Source organism: Acipenser ruthenus, unplaced genomic scaffold (assembly GCF_902713425.1).
Source record: "Acipenser ruthenus unplaced genomic scaffold, fAciRut3.2 maternal haplotype, whole genome shotgun sequence".
Lineage (NCBI taxonomy): Eukaryota > Metazoa > Chordata > Actinopteri > Acipenseriformes > Acipenseridae > Acipenser > Acipenser ruthenus.
In genome coordinates this window covers 168,455-186,238 of record NW_026707684.1, presented here as the reverse complement: position 1 = coordinate 186,238, position 17,784 = coordinate 168,455, and the positions used below count along the sequence as shown (strand labels likewise).

General features: G+C 41.1%; 1 protein-coding gene across 1 annotated transcript; it reads right to left on the bottom strand.

Annotated features, from left to right (window-relative positions):
* Positions 1–1,726: 1,726 nt before the first annotated feature.
* On the bottom strand, positions 1,727–17,376 carry LOC131728039 (trichohyalin-like). Its single transcript, XM_059019255.1, has 2 exons — positions 17,312–17,376; positions 1,727–4,169 (listed from the first exon to the last, which is right to left on the bottom strand). Exons 1-2 carry the CDS (start codon positions 17,358–17,360, stop codon positions 1,960–1,962), a joined length of 2,259 nt encoding a protein of 752 aa, XP_058875238.1. The 5' UTR covers positions 17,361–17,376; the 3' UTR covers positions 1,727–1,959.
* Positions 17,377–17,784: the final 408 nt, after the last annotated feature.

Below are 17,784 nucleotides of genomic sequence, written 5' to 3'. Positions count from 1 at the left end.
TAATTAAAGGGACAGGTGGGTGAGACTTACACCCACATTATGTAGCATGGGAATTGCTACAACCTGAAATAACAACATTAATATGTATAAAATAACAGAATATTTATAACACAGGAAAGCGATTTGAATGAGCTGACTGTTACAAAACAACATGGAAATTAACTGACTGACTGTACTGGGGAAGCGCTGCTGGAGAGAGCAGACAGGATGTGTTACTTGGTAATGTACAGATACACAGGTACACAGGCCATCAATCAGAGAGAATTTATTTTTATTATTAATAAACTGACTGACTGTACTGGGGAAGCGCTGCTGGAGAGAGCAGACAGGATGTGTTACTTGGTAATGTACAGATACACAGGGACACAGGCCATCAATCACAGAGAATTTATTTTTATTATTAATAAACTGACTGACTGTACTGGGGAAGCGCTGCTGGAGAGAGCAGACAGGATGTGTTACTTGGTAATGTACAGATACACAGGTACACAGGACATCAATCAGAGAGAATTTATTTTTATTAATAATAAACTGACTGACTGTACTGGGGAAGCGCTGCTGGAGAGAGCAGACAGGATGTGTTACTTGGTAATGTACAGATACACAGGTACACAGGCCATCAATCAGAGAGAATTTATTTTTATTATTAATAAACTGACTGACTGTACTGGGGAAGCGCTGCTGGAGAGAGCAGACAGGATGTGTTACTTGGTAATGTACAGATACACAGGTACAGAGGCCATCAATCACAGAGAATTTATTTTTATTATTAATAAACTGACTGACTGTACTGGGGAAGCGCTGCTGGAGAGAGCAGACAGGATGTGTTACTTGGTAATGTACAGATACACAGGTACACAGGCCAGCAATCAGAGAGAATTTATTTTTATTATTAATAAACTGACTGACTGTACTGGGGAAGCGCTGCTGGAGAGAGCAGACAGGATGTGTTACTTGGTAATGTACAGATACACAGGTACACAGGCCATCAATCACAGAGAATTTATTTTTATTATTAATAAACTGACTGACTGTACTGGGGAAGCGCTGCTGGAGAGAGCAGACAGGATGTGTTACTTGGTAATGTACAGATACACAGGTACACAGGCCATCAATCACAGAGAATTTATTTTTATTATTAATAAACTGACTGACTGTACTGAGGAAGCGCTGCTGGAGAGAGCAGACAGGATGTGTTACTTGGTAATGTACAGATACACAGGTACACAGGCCATCAATCAGAGAGAATTTATTTTTATTATTAATAAACTGACTGACTGTACTGGGGAAGCGCTGCTGGAGAGAGCAGACAGGATGTGTTACTTGGTAATGTACAGATACACAGGTACACAGGCCATCAATCACAGAGAATTCATTTTTATTATTAATAAACTGACTGACTGTACTGGGGAAGCGCTGCTGGAGAGAGCAGACAGGATGTGTTACTTGGTAATGTACAGATACACAGGTACACAGGCCATCAATCACAGAGAATTTATTTTTATTATTAATAAACTAACTGACTGTACTGGGGAAGCGCTGCTGGAGAGAGCAGACAGGATGTGTTACTTGGTAATGTACAGATACACAGGTACACAGGACATCAATCACAGATAATTTATTTTTATTATTAATAAACTGACTGACTGTACTGGGGAAGCGCTGCTGGAGAGAGCAGACAGGATGTGTTACTTGGTAATGTACAGATACACAGGTACACAGGCCATCAATCACAGATAATTTATTTTGATTTAACATCACGTGAACAACAATATTCTTCTATCAGAGATTTAACTACTGAAATCACAATACCCAATAGAGAACTAAACATTTATAATCATAGTTCTAAGACATTACAGAAGCATTCATTGTACATGATATAGTGCATGCTGGGTGTGTGCTGTTGCTGCTGTGACTGTCTGCCACTGCCCCACTGGACCTAACAGTATTGAATTTTCTTTATTGCTGCTTCTCCTGCTCCTTCCCCTGTTCCTGCTGCTTCCCCTGCTCCTGTCTCTGGTTCTGCTCCTTCCCCTGCTGTTTCCCCTGCTCCTGCCTCTGCCCCTGCTGCTGCCCTTGCTCATGCTCCTGCCTCTGCCCCTGCTGCTGCCCCTGCTCATGCTTCTGCTCCTTCCCCTGCCTCTGCCCCTGCTGCTGCCCCTGCTCATGCTTCTGCTCCTTCCCCTGCTGCTGCCCCTGCTCCTTCCCCTGCTGCTTCCCCTGCTCCTGCCTCTGCCCCTGCTGCTGCCCCTGCTCATGCTTCTGCTCCTTCCCCTGCTCCTTCCCCTGCTGCTTCCCCTGCTCCTTCCCCTGCTGCCCCTGCTCATGCTTCTGCTCCTTCCCCTGCTGCTGCCCCTGCTCCTTCCCCTGCTGCTGCCCCTGCTCATGCTTCTGTTCATTCCCCTGCTGCTTCCCCTGCTCCTGCCTCTGCCCCTGCTGCTGCCCCTGCTCATGCTTCTGCTCCTTCCCCTGCTGCTGCCCCTGCTGCTTCCCCTGCCCCTGCTGCTGCCCCTGCTCATGCGTTTGCTCCTTTCCCTGCTGCTGCCCCTGCTCATGCCTCTGCTGTTGCCCCTGCTCATGCTTCTGCTCCTTCCCCTGCTGCTGCCCCTGCTCATGCTTCTGTTCATTCCCCTGCTGCTGCCCCTGCTCATGCTTCTGCTCCTTCCCCTGCTGCTGCCCCTGCTCCTGCCTCTGCCCCTGCTGCTGCCCCTGCTCATGCTTCTGCTCCTTCCCCTGCTGCTGCCCCTGCTCCTTCCCCTGCTGCTTCCCCTGCTCCTGCCTCTGCTGCTGCCCCTGCTCATGCTTCTGCTCCTTCCCCTGCTGCTGCCCCTGCTCCTTCCCCTGCTGCTTCCCCTGCTCCTGCCTCTGCTGCTGCCCCTGCTCATGCTTCTGCTCCTTCCCCTGCTGCTGCCCTTGCTCATGCTTCTGCTCCTTCCCCTGCTGCTGCTCCTTCCCCTGCTCCTGCCTCTGCTGTTGCCCCTGCTCATGCTTCTGCTCCTTCCCCTGCTGCTGCCCCTGCTCCTTCCCCTGCTGCTTCCCCTGCTCCTTCCCCTGCTGCTGCCCCTGCTCATGCTTCTGTTCATTCCCCTGCTGCTTCCCCTGCTCTTGCCTCTGCCTCTGCTGCTGCCCCTGCTCATGCTTCTGCTCCTTCCCCTGCTGCTGCCCCTGCTCATGCGTTTGCTCCTTTCCCTGCTGCTGCCATGAAAGAAACCATTTCACTAGTCTCATTGTGTATTGCACTATAGTATTGGAGTTTTCTGCTTCTTTTCTTGCTGCTTGCTTGTAACGTGTCACTATATCTGTGCATTCTCTCTGTTGTCTTTCCTCACACTCTAACGTTAATTCTTTCTTTCTCGTTTCTCTCTCTTCTTCGTCTTGGATTTCCTCTTCTATCTGCCTAATTTTCACTTGAAGCTCTCGTTGGTTCTTTCCCTTCAGCTTCTCTATCTCCAGGTCTATTTCCTCTTTCTTCTTCTTCATGATCTCTATTACTCTTTTTTCTATTTTTTCATTTACTTGCTTGTACATCTCAGTGGTGTAGTAGGTGTTGTTGTTTGCTGTCATCATGGCCTCTATTTTCTCTATGAGCTTTGTGACCTGAGTGTGATCCTTCTTTTCTTTGTTGTTGAAGGCATGATACCTGTACCCACATTCCATTATCAGCTGCTCGAGATCATCTTCAGCTTCTTTAACATATTGATCAATCGTCTCCCCTTCCTCCAGATCGTCCACGCGGGTAAAAAGGACCATTATGTAATTTGTAGCTTTCCCACCAAAACTCTCCTTGATTATCTCCACTGTTCTCTTCTCTTCCTCTGTGAATCGGCCCACCTGTATCACCAGGAGGAAAGCGTGGGGTCCCGGGGCAGACTCGGTGATGCATTGCTTAGCATCACATATAGCTTCCTTTTGAGACAGCTTTGTATCATACAAGCCCAGTGTGTCGACCACAACAACGCGTCTCCCAGCAACTTCTCCTGTTCTCTTAACACACCCCTTAGTCTCTGATCTGGAGCGGACCCTCGACTCAAACTCTTCTCTTCCCAGGATGGTGTTTCCTGAGGCACTCTTCCCAGTTCCACTTTTCCCAAACAGCACAATCCTGATTTCAGAGGAGCTGGGAGTTTGTGTTTGTACACCCTCTATTGCTCCAGCCTCATGTCCTGGTCCTGCGAAGAGAAAAGAAAAGGTTATTTTGTAATCCTAGAAATAAAAATGTTATCTTAATTCTTTAACAATGAGTACTAATGCTGAAAACTGATTAACATGGTATCTTTGTGTGGTTTTAGCCAGCACTCCAGATATGGTTTTGGGTCATTGAGTAATTTACTCTGCAATTTAGACACAATCACCATGATTTTCAAAAAGAGCAAAGAACGAGGTTGCAAAATGATTTTTAAAATCTGAGTAATGTAACCACGTCACTTGAGTAAAATCTTTATTCTTGTTAGTTTATTTAGCAGACGCCTTTATCCAAGGCGACTTACAGAGACTAGGGTGTGTGAACTATGCATCAGCTGCAGAGTCACTTACAACTACATCTCACCTGAAAGACGGAGCACAAGGAGGTGAAGTGACTTGCTCAGGGTTACACAATGAGTCAGTGGCTGAGGGGGGATTTGAACCGGGGACCTCCAAGTTACAAGCCCTTTTCTTCAACCACTGGACCACACAGCCTCCTATTTTAAAGCGTCAACAAGTGAATACACAACGTCCTAGTTCTTATTTTGTCCCTTTTGAAAATCATGCTGTATGAGTAAAATGTAGTTTGGGTGAGACACGAGTACTTTCAATAAATACTGTACATACTTTGATGCTAACTTTCAACCTGTAATTTAGTCCTACAGCCCCATAATGTCGCTATAGCCTCCACAGTAAGCCAGGTAATGAGCAATCATTAAACAATCATCTCATTAGGTTACTTTAACCATTTGAATTGGTCGTAGTGTTTTCACTATTATTTGAACTGTAGTGTGTTTAACAAACCTCAAAGTGCTATCCGGGAACTTGAACCTAGGAAGTCCCAAAAGTAATTACAAATACTGACCACTGTGTGGCATTTTAGCACTATTAGCAAAGACTGTTACCAGTGCATAGAATGAATGTTAATAGATAACAATCCCATTACAGTAGACTCCCGTTAATCTGTGTTTCAATGATTGATGTTTCGATAATCCGTGCTGTTTAATACAATACATTGTCAAACTGCAATAGTGCAGAAATCATCTGATCTGTGCGAAAACGGGTATTGGCGCTCTTTGTTAGAGCAGAAATCAGTGTATCTGTGCGAAAGCGGACGGTCATCATTTAATTTAATTCAATTAAATTGAGTACAGTATAGTGTGCAAGCCAACGGACAGTACTGTATTGTAGTGAAATCAGCGACAAGCGAACAGCATATGAAGAGCAGTTTTTATTTTTATTTAATTATTTTTTTAATAAATTTAGTCGTTCCCAATTTGGAATGGCCAATTATGATTTGAAGCTCAGCTCACCGCTACCACCCCTGCGCTGACTCGGGAGGGGCGAAGATGAACACACGCTGTCCTCCGAAGCGTGTGCCGTCAGCCGTCCGCTTCTTTACACTCTGCAGACTCACCGTGCAGCCGCCTCAGAGCTACAGCGTCGGAGGACAACGCAGCTCTGGGCAGCTTACAGGCAAGCCCGCAGGCGCCCGGCCAGACCACAGGGGTCGCTGGTGCGCAGTGTTTAAGCCAAGTACAAGGTTGTCCTGGAAGAAAACTTGCTTTCTTATGCTCTGACAATGTTCCCCAACTCTGAGGATTGGTTTTTCCAGCAGGACAATGCTCCATGCCACACAGCCAGGTCAATCAAGGTGTGGATGGAGGACCACCAGATCAAGACCCTGTCATGGCCAGCCCAATCTCCAGACCTGAACCCCATTGAAAACCTCTGGAATGTGATCAAGAGGAAGATGGATGGTCACAAGCCATCAAAAAAAGCCGAGCTGCTTGAATTTTTGCGCCAGGAGTGGCATAAAGTCACCCAACATCAATGTGAAAGACTGGTGGAGAGCATGCCAAGACGCATGAAAGCTGTGCTTGAAAATCAGGGTTATTCCACCAAATATTGATTTCTGAACTCTTCCTAAGTTAAAACATTAGTATTATGTTGTTTAAAAATGAATATGAACTTATTTTCTTTGCATTATTCGAGGTCTGACAACACTGCATCTTTTTTGTTATTTTGACCAGTTGTCATTTTCTGCAAATAAATGCTCTAAATGACAATATTTTTATTTGGAATTTGGGAGAAATGTTGTCAGTAGTTTATAGAATAAAACAAAAATGTTCATTTTACCCAAACACATACCTATAAATAGTAAAACCAGAGAAACTGATAATTTTGCAGTGGTCTCTTAATTTTTTCCAGAGCTGTATTTTGTCAACAGAAGATACTGTTTTTTGTTTACTGTGTCTGACTCCGATCCCTGAACAGTACAGATATTATAATCATGTATTGGAATCTGGGCATTTGATAGATTCTGTAACATATGCAAGCTGTGTTTTATTTATTTGTGCTTTGCTTTGTTTTGTTTTTTAATATAATGTAAAAAGAAAAAAAAAAGAAAGTTCTTAAGAAGGCGATAAGTGTTACTTGTTTGCATGAAAGACAAAACAAGACCATTCTCAGTTCTTGTGCATTAGATTTTGCTGTTAAACTTCAGCATCATTTGGTTAACCTGGGGTGTGTTCAATAGGCAGAGCACTCCAGAGCGTTATGTGGGGCTTTCTGTTGAACGAGCTAACATCCTGAGGAGCTGACTCGGTGGGTGTTTCAGAATGGCGCAGGTACAATACCAGTGCGGTGGCTATGGTGGAATTTCCCCACATATTGGACCTTTTTTTACCAACATATCTGTATGCATTCTTTTTCGTAAAAAAAATATGATAGTTTATATAAATTAACAGCGTAATTTCTTACAGTCTCATTTCATGGATTGACGTTGCTCTGTGAAAATGTGTCCATATGAAGAAACACTTAATTCGGCATCCACAGAATTGGTAACAACTGACAAATATAATTTGGGTGGTACTGAAAGGAAGATCGGGATGACTGGATGACTGGGATGATTGCCTGCAATTTCTCTGACAGACACTAGAGGCCACTACAATAATGTCTACACTTTACTATGTTACCGTGTTTGGGTAGACACCTCTTTTAATCGATGTGTACTTGTGAAATACGCAGTTTAATATACATTTTCAGGAGAAATACTGTTATTAATACAGTCTGCAGTGGGAAAATGGCAAAAAACACAGAAGACTATTTTCTGCCAATTCTTACTGATAGGATGGATATTAAAAGATATTTGAGTAATATGGCAAACACTCTAGTTACACAAATCACTGCTTTCTATCTGTTTTTACTGGGAAGATGGGCATTGCAAACACTTATATTAGGGAAAATGGCCAATAATCTCTTTCAAGTTACTCATATCACTGTTTTCTAGCTGTTTTTAGTGGGAAGATGGCTATTACACAAATTTTGTATTAGGGAAGATGGCCAAGAAATACTGTCTAGTTACTCATGTCACTAATCTCCCAGTGGCGGAAGAGCAGAGGGGGCAAGAGGGGTGTAGGGAGAAATAATAGCGGATAGCAGAGGCAGGGAGGCCGGCCAGGAGGGAGTTGCAGTAGTCAAGGCAGGACAGTACCAGGGCCTGAACTAGGAGCTGGGTAGAGTAGTCAGTGAGGAAGGGGAGAATTCTGCATATGTTGCAGAGGAAGAAGCGACAGGAGCGCACCAGAGTAGACATGTCCTGAGAGTAGGAGAGGGAGGGGTCGAGGGTGACACTGAGGTTCTTGGTAGAGCAGAGAGTGTGTTTCAGGAAAGCAGAGAGCTGTTTGATGTACCGCTCGCTCAAGGGCTTTAGAGAGTGATTGTTACATATTGCATGTTTTATTTACAGGTGGCTATAGTGCAGTTTACGCTTGCAAGTAAGATGTTTCTATTGTATGTAAGTGTTGTAATACAGCAAAACAAAAAATTAAAATAGAACCATTTATTTTTTTAACAATTATTCAACCCAGTAACATTTTTATACAGCAAATCAAATAAATAAAAACTTCACAAATAAATTATTTCTTCAACGATTCTTTGAATACATCTGTGAATGACTTTAGAAGTTAGTTGTTTTTCAACCTTCTGCATTTCCATGAGCTCCTGCGTCTGCCTTTTCTGTTCCTCTGCAAAGTCTTACAATTGAACTACTACTGTTTGTTAGTTTTTTCTCTCCAATATGATTTAAGTCTTATAGTACATGTATCATTTTATTTATAAATGTAATGCTGCAAAAGTACCTAATTTAGTAAAGTTCTCTTATTCTAATGTCCCCTTTCTGCCATGAGAAAAAAAGGTTTAAAGTTTTTTTATGAAAAAGAATGCACACAGATATGTTGGTAAAAAAAAAGTCCAATATGTGGGAAATTCCACCACAGCCACCGCACTGGTATTGTACCTGCACCATTTTGACACGGCCACCGAGTCAGCTCCTGAGGATGTTAGCTGACGTTAAGAAGCACTCTCGGTGTGCAGCACCCCTGGTTAGAGGAGTTAGATTTGTAACGGCAGGGAGAAGCCAGGAGCAGGAGGAGAGGATTATGGGGGTATTAAAGTTAGTCAGTAGAGGAGAGGGAGTATAAATGGCTATGGGAGAGGGTGGTGTTGAGAGGGAGGCAAAAACAGACTGATATGGCTTGAGAGAGCTAAATAGCTACAGAGTATATGTTTGGCATCTTCCTCAACAAAATCTTTTATAAGAGCCACCTTCCCACTAAAAATAGCAAGAAAACAGTGATATGAGTAACTAGACAGTGTTTCCTCATAAAAACTTTTATACTAGCCATCTTCCCACTAAAAATGTTTTTTTCCTTCAGTTTGCCTCAGAAAACAATTTTTAATACCCATCTTCCCAGCAAACAACCTGGCAAATTCACACATAAAATCAAAAATAATAAAAAGTTAAATTTAAAAAAAATCTTTTACCCATGTTCATAGTAATATGTAGTGTTCTTTGGCATATAACAGAAACTAGGCGTTGCCATCTAGTGTATGGAGGATTTATTGCAGGCAAATCATCGCATCTTCCCAATCTTCCTTTTAGTACGACCCGTATCATTTAGCCTTTCTTGCTAAATTGGGAAACCTTCTTCTGCATGTCTCCAAAATTCAGTCAAAGAAATTCTGTTTTCTTTTGCATATAGTTGATATCCTATTTCTGATTTACAGTGAGCATCAAATCCTGGAATGCAATCTAGCGATGAGGGGTTCTTTATCCAAACTACAAACATGTTGCGGGTCTAAAATCCTCACTGCCTTCAGAAACCTGTGAGCTGGTTGAATAAAACGTGGTTTTGTTCTGCATTAATCAGGGTTGTAGTAGCTCGTTAATTTTTCAAAATCTTAGTGGAACAAAACAACTCACTGTTTCTTTATTCTGGATTTCTGCGTGCGATCTCTCAATGAAATGCTTTTTGGTGCATCTATTTGTTCTAAAACGAGGTAAGCTTTTTATTTAAATGCTTCAATTTCTGCAGGGAAGGGTTAAGTCGGCTAGGGTGTCCTCATTTCCTATAACACAGGAAAGCGATTTGAATCAGCTGACTGTTATAAAACAATATGCAAATAAACTGACTGACTGTACTGGGGAAGCGCTGCTGGAGAGAGCAGACAGGATGTGTTACTTGGTAATGTACAGATACACAGGTACACAGGCCAGCAATCACAGAGAATTTATTTTTATTATTAATAAACTGACTGACTGTACTGGGGAAGCGCTGCTGGAGAGAGCAGACAGGATGTGTTACTTGGTAATGTACAGATACACAGGGACATAGGCCATCAATCACAGAGAATTTATTTTGATTTAACAGCACGTGAACAACAATATTCTTCTATCAGAGATTTAACTACATAAATCACAATAGCCAACAGAGAACTAAACATTTATAATCATAGTTCTAAGACATTACAGAAGCATTCGTTGTACATGATATAGTGCATGCTGGGTGTGTGCTGTTGCTGTTGGAACTGTCTGACACTGTTCCACTGGACCTCACAGTATAGAACATTTTCTTCGTACTGCTTGGACTCCTGCTACTATTGTGTTCAAAATGTATTGTAATATAATTGGGGAGTTTTCTGCTTCTTCTCTTGCTGCTTGCTTGTAACGTGTCAGTGCTGCTGTGCATTCTCTCTGTTGTCTTTCCTCACACTCTAACGTTAATTCTCTCTTTCTCGTTTCTCTCTCTTCTTTGTCTTGGATTTCCTCTTCTATCTGCCTCATTTCCTCTTGAAGCTCTCGCTGGTTCTTTTCCTTCAGCTCCTGTATCTCCGGGTCTATTTGCTTTTTCTTCTCCTTCATGATCTCTATTACTCTTTTTTCTATTTTTTCATTTACTTGCTGTAACATCTCACTGGTGTAGTGGGTGTTCTTGTTTGCTGTCACCATGGCCTCTATTTTCTCTATGAGCTTTGTGACCTGAGTGCGATCGTTCTTTTCTTTGTTGTTGAAGGCATGATACCTGTACCCACATTCCATTAGCAGCTGCTCGAGATCATCTTCAGCATCTTCCACATATTGCTCAATCGTCTTGCGTTCTTCCTCCAGATCGTCCACGCGGGTAAAAAGGATGATTATGTATTTTGCCGCTTCCTTACCAAAAATCATCTTGATGATCTCCACTGTTCTCTTCTCTTCCTCTGTGAATCGGCCCACCTGTATCACCAGGAGGAAAGCGTGGGGTCCCGGGGCAGACTGGGCGATGCATTGTGCAATCTCCAGTATACATGCCTTCTCAGAGAGATCTGTGTCATGCAAGCCCGGTGTGTCGACCACAGCAACACGTCTCCCAGCAACTTCTCCTGTTTTCTTCAGACACATTTTGGATTTTGATTTGGAGCTGGCTTTCGCCACAAACTCTCCTCTTCCCAGGATGGTGTTCCCTACTGCACTCTTCCCAGTTCCAGTTTTCCCCACCAGCACAATCCTGATTTCAGAGGAGCTGGGAGTTTGTGTTTGTACACCCTCTATTGCTCCAGCTTCATGCCCTGGTCCTGCAAAAAGAAAAGGTTATTTTCTAATCCTAGAAACAGAAATATCTTTATTTGTAAATGTGTGCCGTATTGAATTCAGCACTAACCTCTTTGGCTGTCAATCATTTTAAAATTGTATAAAGACGTCGGGTGGAGGAAGAGAGAGGTTGATCGTAGGAAGTGACGTAATAGTTGAGGCAGTGAGAGAGAGAGAGAGAGAGAGAGAGAGAGAGAGAGAGAGAGAGAGAGAATGAGAGAATGTAGTATGGCAATAAGTTGTAATAGTTTTTTTTTTTTTGGTGTCTAAGCTTACTGTTAATTAATATATGAAATATAGCTTTGACACCACGGATGTTTTGTGTATGGGAAACTCGTTGGGACAGGAATGATGTCAAGTCAACGATTGAGGAATAAAGTGCCGAGTGATTTGAAACGTGCAGGACCAGTGAAGACGCCGACACGGTTTGCAATTTCGAATACTCAAATGGTTATTTAATGTGTGGAGAGCAATCCATATTGAGTGTTTTTTGTTCAAACAATTGAAGCTGCGGGTAGTGGTTTGTTGCACGAGTCTGTGAAAGCAGCGTGGATTCTGCTTGTTGTTTTAAACTAGCGAGACTGAAACCTGGAGTTTTCATACTGCTGTATTACTAGCAGGACAAACCTGGAGTTTTCTGCATATTGCTCTATTACTGGCGAGACTGAAACCTGGAGTTTTCTGCATATTGCTCTATTACTGGCGAGACTGAAACCTCGAGTTTTTTTTTGGTTTGGTTTTTTTGTTTTTGTTGCCTACTGGATTGTTATGGAGTTGTCCTGCACGGGTATTTGAGGAGGACGGCTGACAACTGTAGCGGGACTTAACCAGTATTATGGAAGTTCCTGTCGTTTCTTTTTTGGGAAAATGACTGTTTAGATCTATGTCACTTCCTTTCTTACTTTGCTTGACTTTATTATAGCCTCTCGGTCATTATTACTGTTACATACCTTGATGCAAACTGCTTGTTTATTATCTGTATGTTGGTTGTTGGTGTAATGACTTGGAAAATATTGCCTGTTTGAAACCAGGTATATTTATGACCAGATTTAAAGAAAGTGTTTGATTATTTTCATACTAATGGTTTTTTTCCTTCTTTCTTTCTCTCTCTCCATGTTAAAACTGTATTAACTGAGTTTCTTTGCATATGAATCAGTTAAACTGAATTGCTATTTGCACAACCTGTGATATTGATAGTTTCTTTGCATATGAATCAGTTAAACTGAATTGCTATTTGCACAACCTGTGATATGAATAATTTATGAATGTTTGTTGTATTAATGGTATAAAATTGGTTCTTTGCATATGAATCAGTTAAACTGAATTACCATTTTCTCAATATGTGGTATAGATGGTTTGTGAATGTTTGCTGTGTGTAAAGAACTGCATCCGAGGAATAACCACAGTTAATCCGTTAGGAGGGCTCAATATGAGTAATTTAATTACCATTTAACTATAAAAAAATCTTATTGGCTATTCAGTTTAATTGCTTGTGCTATGCTTAGGATAATGTGGAGATCATGTAAATTGAGAAATATACCATGGTATGTTTCTTAAGAGATATGTTATCAGTAATTGGGAACTAATTGAGTACTAAAGGTGTCAAGGAAGAATGCTCTTTAAATGTGTGTTTTGTGTAGTGTAAAAAAGAAAATGAGTGACAGTACTGGTTATGGAATAAATGTTAATGGGTGTTTATTTAAAACCCTATGCTTAAGTTATCAAGAGTCAGTTGCAATTTTTACATTGTAGGGTCGCGTTGGTAGAAACTTGGTTTTGCTACAAGGTCCGAGTAACGAGTTGTGTTTTTTTATTGGGAAGTTTATATATACTTTCCTGGCGCCCGAACTTTATTATTAGGCCAGTTTCGTTACAAATGTAGATTTGGAAATCCTGAAAGCTGAGGTTTAAACAGTGATTTACAACACAATTTAATGACAAACATTTCAACTACAAGAATTTTTCAATGTCTTCCAATTTTGGAATGTTTTGAGATTAAGAGGAGTGGGAGTGTGCTAGTTATCCATGAATCGGACATCCGACAGGAATGTCATTTAGGCAGGGATGGAAAAACGAACCAAAAATAAAAATCATAAAATAAAGGCATGAGAACAAGAGAAAAATAAAATATACAAAGATGTGAAGGATCATAGATAGTGTGAGGTCTTAAGTGGAACTTTGTCCTGGTATAGTTGTGTTTAGTTCATTGTGAATGGGCGATTCGTTGTGCTGTTTCTTGTTGTTCGTTGGTCTTTCTTCCGTATAAACCTGATATGCATGCGTGCTGATTGAAATGGTGGAGTGATGCTAGACTCTCAGTGCTGTTTGAAATGGTGGTGGTGTTGATTGAAATGCTGGAGTGATGCTAGACTCTCAGTGCTGTTTGAAATGCTGGAGTGATGCTAGACTCTCAGTGCTGTTTGAAATGGTGGTGGTGTTGGTTGAAATGCTGGAGTGATGCTAGACTCTCAGTGCTGTTTGAAATGGTGGTGGTGTTGGTTGAAATGCTGGAGTGATGCTCGACTCAGTGCTGTTTGAAATGGTGGTGGTGTTGATTGAAATGCTGGAGTGATGCTAGACTCTCAGTGCTGTTTGAAATGGTGGTGGTGTTGGTTGAAATGCTGGAGTGATGCTAGACTCTCAGTGCTGTTTGAAATGGTGGTGGTGTTGGTTGAAATGCTGGAGTGATGCTAGACTCTCAGTGCTGTTTGAAATGGTGGTGGTGTTGCTTGAAATGCTGGAGTGATGCTAGACTCTCAGTGCTGTTTGAAATGGTGGTGGTGTTGATTGAAATGCTGGAGTGATGCTAGACCCTAGTGCTGTTTGAAATGCTGGAGTGATGCTAGACTCTCAGTGCTGTTTGAAATGGTGGTGGTGTTGGTTGAAATGCTGGAGTGATGCTAGACTCTCAGTGCTGTTTGAAATGGTGGTGGTGTTGGTTGAAATGCTGGATTGATGCTAGACTCTCAGTGCTGTTTGAAATGGTGGTGGTGTTGGTTGAAATGCTGGAGTGATGCTAGACTCTCAGTGCTGTTTGAAATGGTGGTGGTGTTGCTTGAAATGCTGGAGTGATGCTAGACTCTCAGTGCTGTTTGAAATGGTGGTTGTGTTGGTTGAAATGCTGGAGTGATGCTAGACTCAGTGCTGTTTGAAATGCTGGAGTGATGCTAGACTCTCAGTGCTGTTTGAAATGGTGGTGGTGTTGGTTGAAATGCTGGAGTGATGCTAGACTCTCAGTGCTGTTTGAAATGGTGGTGGTGTTGATTGAAATGCAGAGAGACTGGAGAGAAGCTTGACTGTTGCAATCATGCCCTACATTCTTTACAATAAATAATATAAACAGTGGTGGTTTGGCAGTTGAACTCACCTTTGTTAAATCCTGCGGCTGTGCTGTAGATGTATTGTACAGTACCTACTGGTTGCCTTTGCCAGCCCTACACAGTTGTATAAGGCTGAGCATGAAAGCTGATGCCTTTGACACGCATATTGGGGATTTCAGATAAGCAAAAACTACTCAGAGTAGTGATGATATGTCAGAGTGGCCAGGCTGACAGAGAAACCCATGTTCAATACAGATCAAATCTGTCAATGTATTCAGTTTAAAAGCCATTCTTTTTATACACAGTTTTCTCCATTTAGCTCCAAGGGGAAATTTGTTTTCCCAAGAGCGGGATCAGGGATGTCAAAAAGAAACCCCTTAAACACAAACATTATGCAAGTCAGTCAAAAAACTAAGAACGGTGCAATTGTTTATCTCATTAATGAAAGATTTGAGGCAAAAAATGTTGTACTACTATTATGGCTTCCGGTATATACTTTTTTTTAAGCAATATCATGATTGATTACATGATGTTAAATAAAATGTCTAAATTATGTTCATATAGTTTTTTATTATGTCTCAATCCTAAAATTCTAGGTGATGCGAAACTTGTAGCCACAGCTGTAGATACAGAAAGATGAAAATATCAAAGTAGCACCACATGAAAACAAGATGAAACACAGAGATGGTGATGCTGCTATAAAAGGCAATCTCATCTCACAGTGATGATCAAACCAGCACAGGTGTGCAAAACAAACTTGTCAGTTCTTCACAGGTAATTACAAATCTTCTAAAAGTATATCGTTTTTACATTTCTGATGTATCTTAGAAATACAAATGTCTAATACGAAGACATTTATTTAACAGATAACAGAAGGCATATTCTATTAAGTACATAGGTCTGATAACTCAGCCAGAAATACACACTTCAATACCTGTGCTCCACACACTTCAATACCTGTGCTCCACACACTTCAATACCTGTGATCCACACACTTCAATACCTGTGATCCACACACTTCAATACCTGTGATCCACACACTTCAATACCTGTGATCCACACACTTCAATACCTGTGATCCACACACTTCAATACCTGTGATTCAATACCTGTGATCCACACACTTCAATACCTGTGATCCACACACTTCAATACCTGTGATTCAATACCTGTGATCCACACACCTCAATACCTGTGATCCACACACTTCAATACCTGTGATTCAATACCTGTGATCCACACACTTCAATACCTGTGATTCAATACCTGTGATCCACACACTTCAATACCTGTGATTCAATACCTGTGATCCACACACTTCAATACCTGTGATCCACACACTTCAATACCTGTGATTCAATACCTGTGATCCACACACTTCAATACCTGTGATCCACACACTTCAATACCTGTGATTCAATACCTGTGATCCACACACTTCAATACCTGTGATCCACACACTTCAATACCTGTGATTCAATACCTGTGATCCACACACCTCAATACCTGTGATCCACACACTTCAATACCTGTGATTCAATACCTGTGATCCACACACTTCAATACCTGTGATTCAATACCTGTGATCCACACACTTTAATACCTGTGATTCAATACCTGTGATCCCCACACTTCAATACCTGTGATCCACACACTTCAATACCTGTGATTCAATACCTGTAATCCACACACTTCAATACCTGTGATCCACACACTTCAATACCTGTGATTCAATACCTGTGATCCACACACTTCAATACCTGTGATTCAATACCTGTGAGCCACACACTTCAATACCTGTGATTCAATACCTGTGATCCACACACTTCAATACCTGTGATTCAATACCTGTGATCCCCACACTTCAATACCTGTGATCCCCAAACTTCAATACCTGTGATCCACACACTTCAATACCTGTGATCCACACACTTCAATACCTGTGATTCAATACCTGTGATCCACACACTTCAATACCTGTGATTCAATACCTGTGATCCCCACACTTCAATACCTGTGATTCAATACCTGTGATCCCCACACTTCAATACCTGTGATTCAATACCTGTGCTCCACAGACTTCAATACCTGTGATCCACACACTTCAATACCTGTGATTCAATACCTGTGATCCACACACTTCAATACCTGTGATTCAATACCTGTGATCCACACACTTCCCCACACCGTGGAATAGTTTGTTATGAAATAACACCCTTGACATGAATTCTAATGAAAAGTTTGAACCCTTCTCTCTCCTTGTTCTTTATGTAACATTAGATAATGCAATAGATCCAAGAATAATGATATTTCACAAGGAATGATAACATGGATTACTCTATGGGTCATTCTGAAGAACAATATAGTTGCTATCTTTTATTATATCTAAATATAAGCCAATTACTAGAGTAAAAGTGTAGCTTTGAAATCTTTGTTATATGGTTTATCCATAACTATTAAGCACTCAATAGCCCAGAATTGAGAAATTACTTCTATTCTGAAATGTTCATTTTCTGTTATTGGTTGTCTTAATATAGTGCTGTTTGCTCATTTTAAATCCTGCATGACCTATTTTTCTAAAAAAAAAAAATAATAATAAAAAAAACTTTACAAAAGTGTATCAAGCACTTGAAATCTATGGACAACACTTCAGAAAATGTTATTCCCTAGCTGTCTAAACTTGAAGGAAAATACATCTATTATTATTATTATTATTATTATTATTATTATTATTATTATTATTATTATTATTATTAGCAGTATAACTTACCTACATCATCAGTATCTAGTTCATACTTTGTATTCATTTGTAATTCATTTCTATTTGTGATACATTAATTGCAGGAGATGCTACATTAGTGTGTATCTAAACAATTTATATAATATAGTTTATTACCATGCAGTAGTCTAGTTGAAAGTTCAAAATGTCCTTCTCCTGAAGTCATTGTCTCTGCTGTCCCTGCGCTGGTAATCTGAATGAACTCTGGTCTGTTTTTCTATATGTAGGATCTGAAGCCAGTGACACGCCTACAGTGCAATGTTACTTGTACACCATTGGTTGATTGTTGAAACACACAAGAAGCCACACTTCTTACAAGCACTGCAGGACTCTTGTGGCTCCAGTGATACTGTCAAACATATCACTGCAGTGCACAGGTCCTTATATTGGTTACCAGTGAGCTACCCAGTTGATTTTAAAGTTGCTGTAATAACTTATAAGGTCCTTCATGGATTAGGGTCACCCTCTCTCCAAGAACACTAACTCTGTATATTCCTACTCGCTCTTTGAGATCACAAAATGCAGAACTCTTAATTATTCCAAAAGGTCGTCTTAAATCAGCTGGAGCTTGTGCTGTTGTGCTCCTCGTT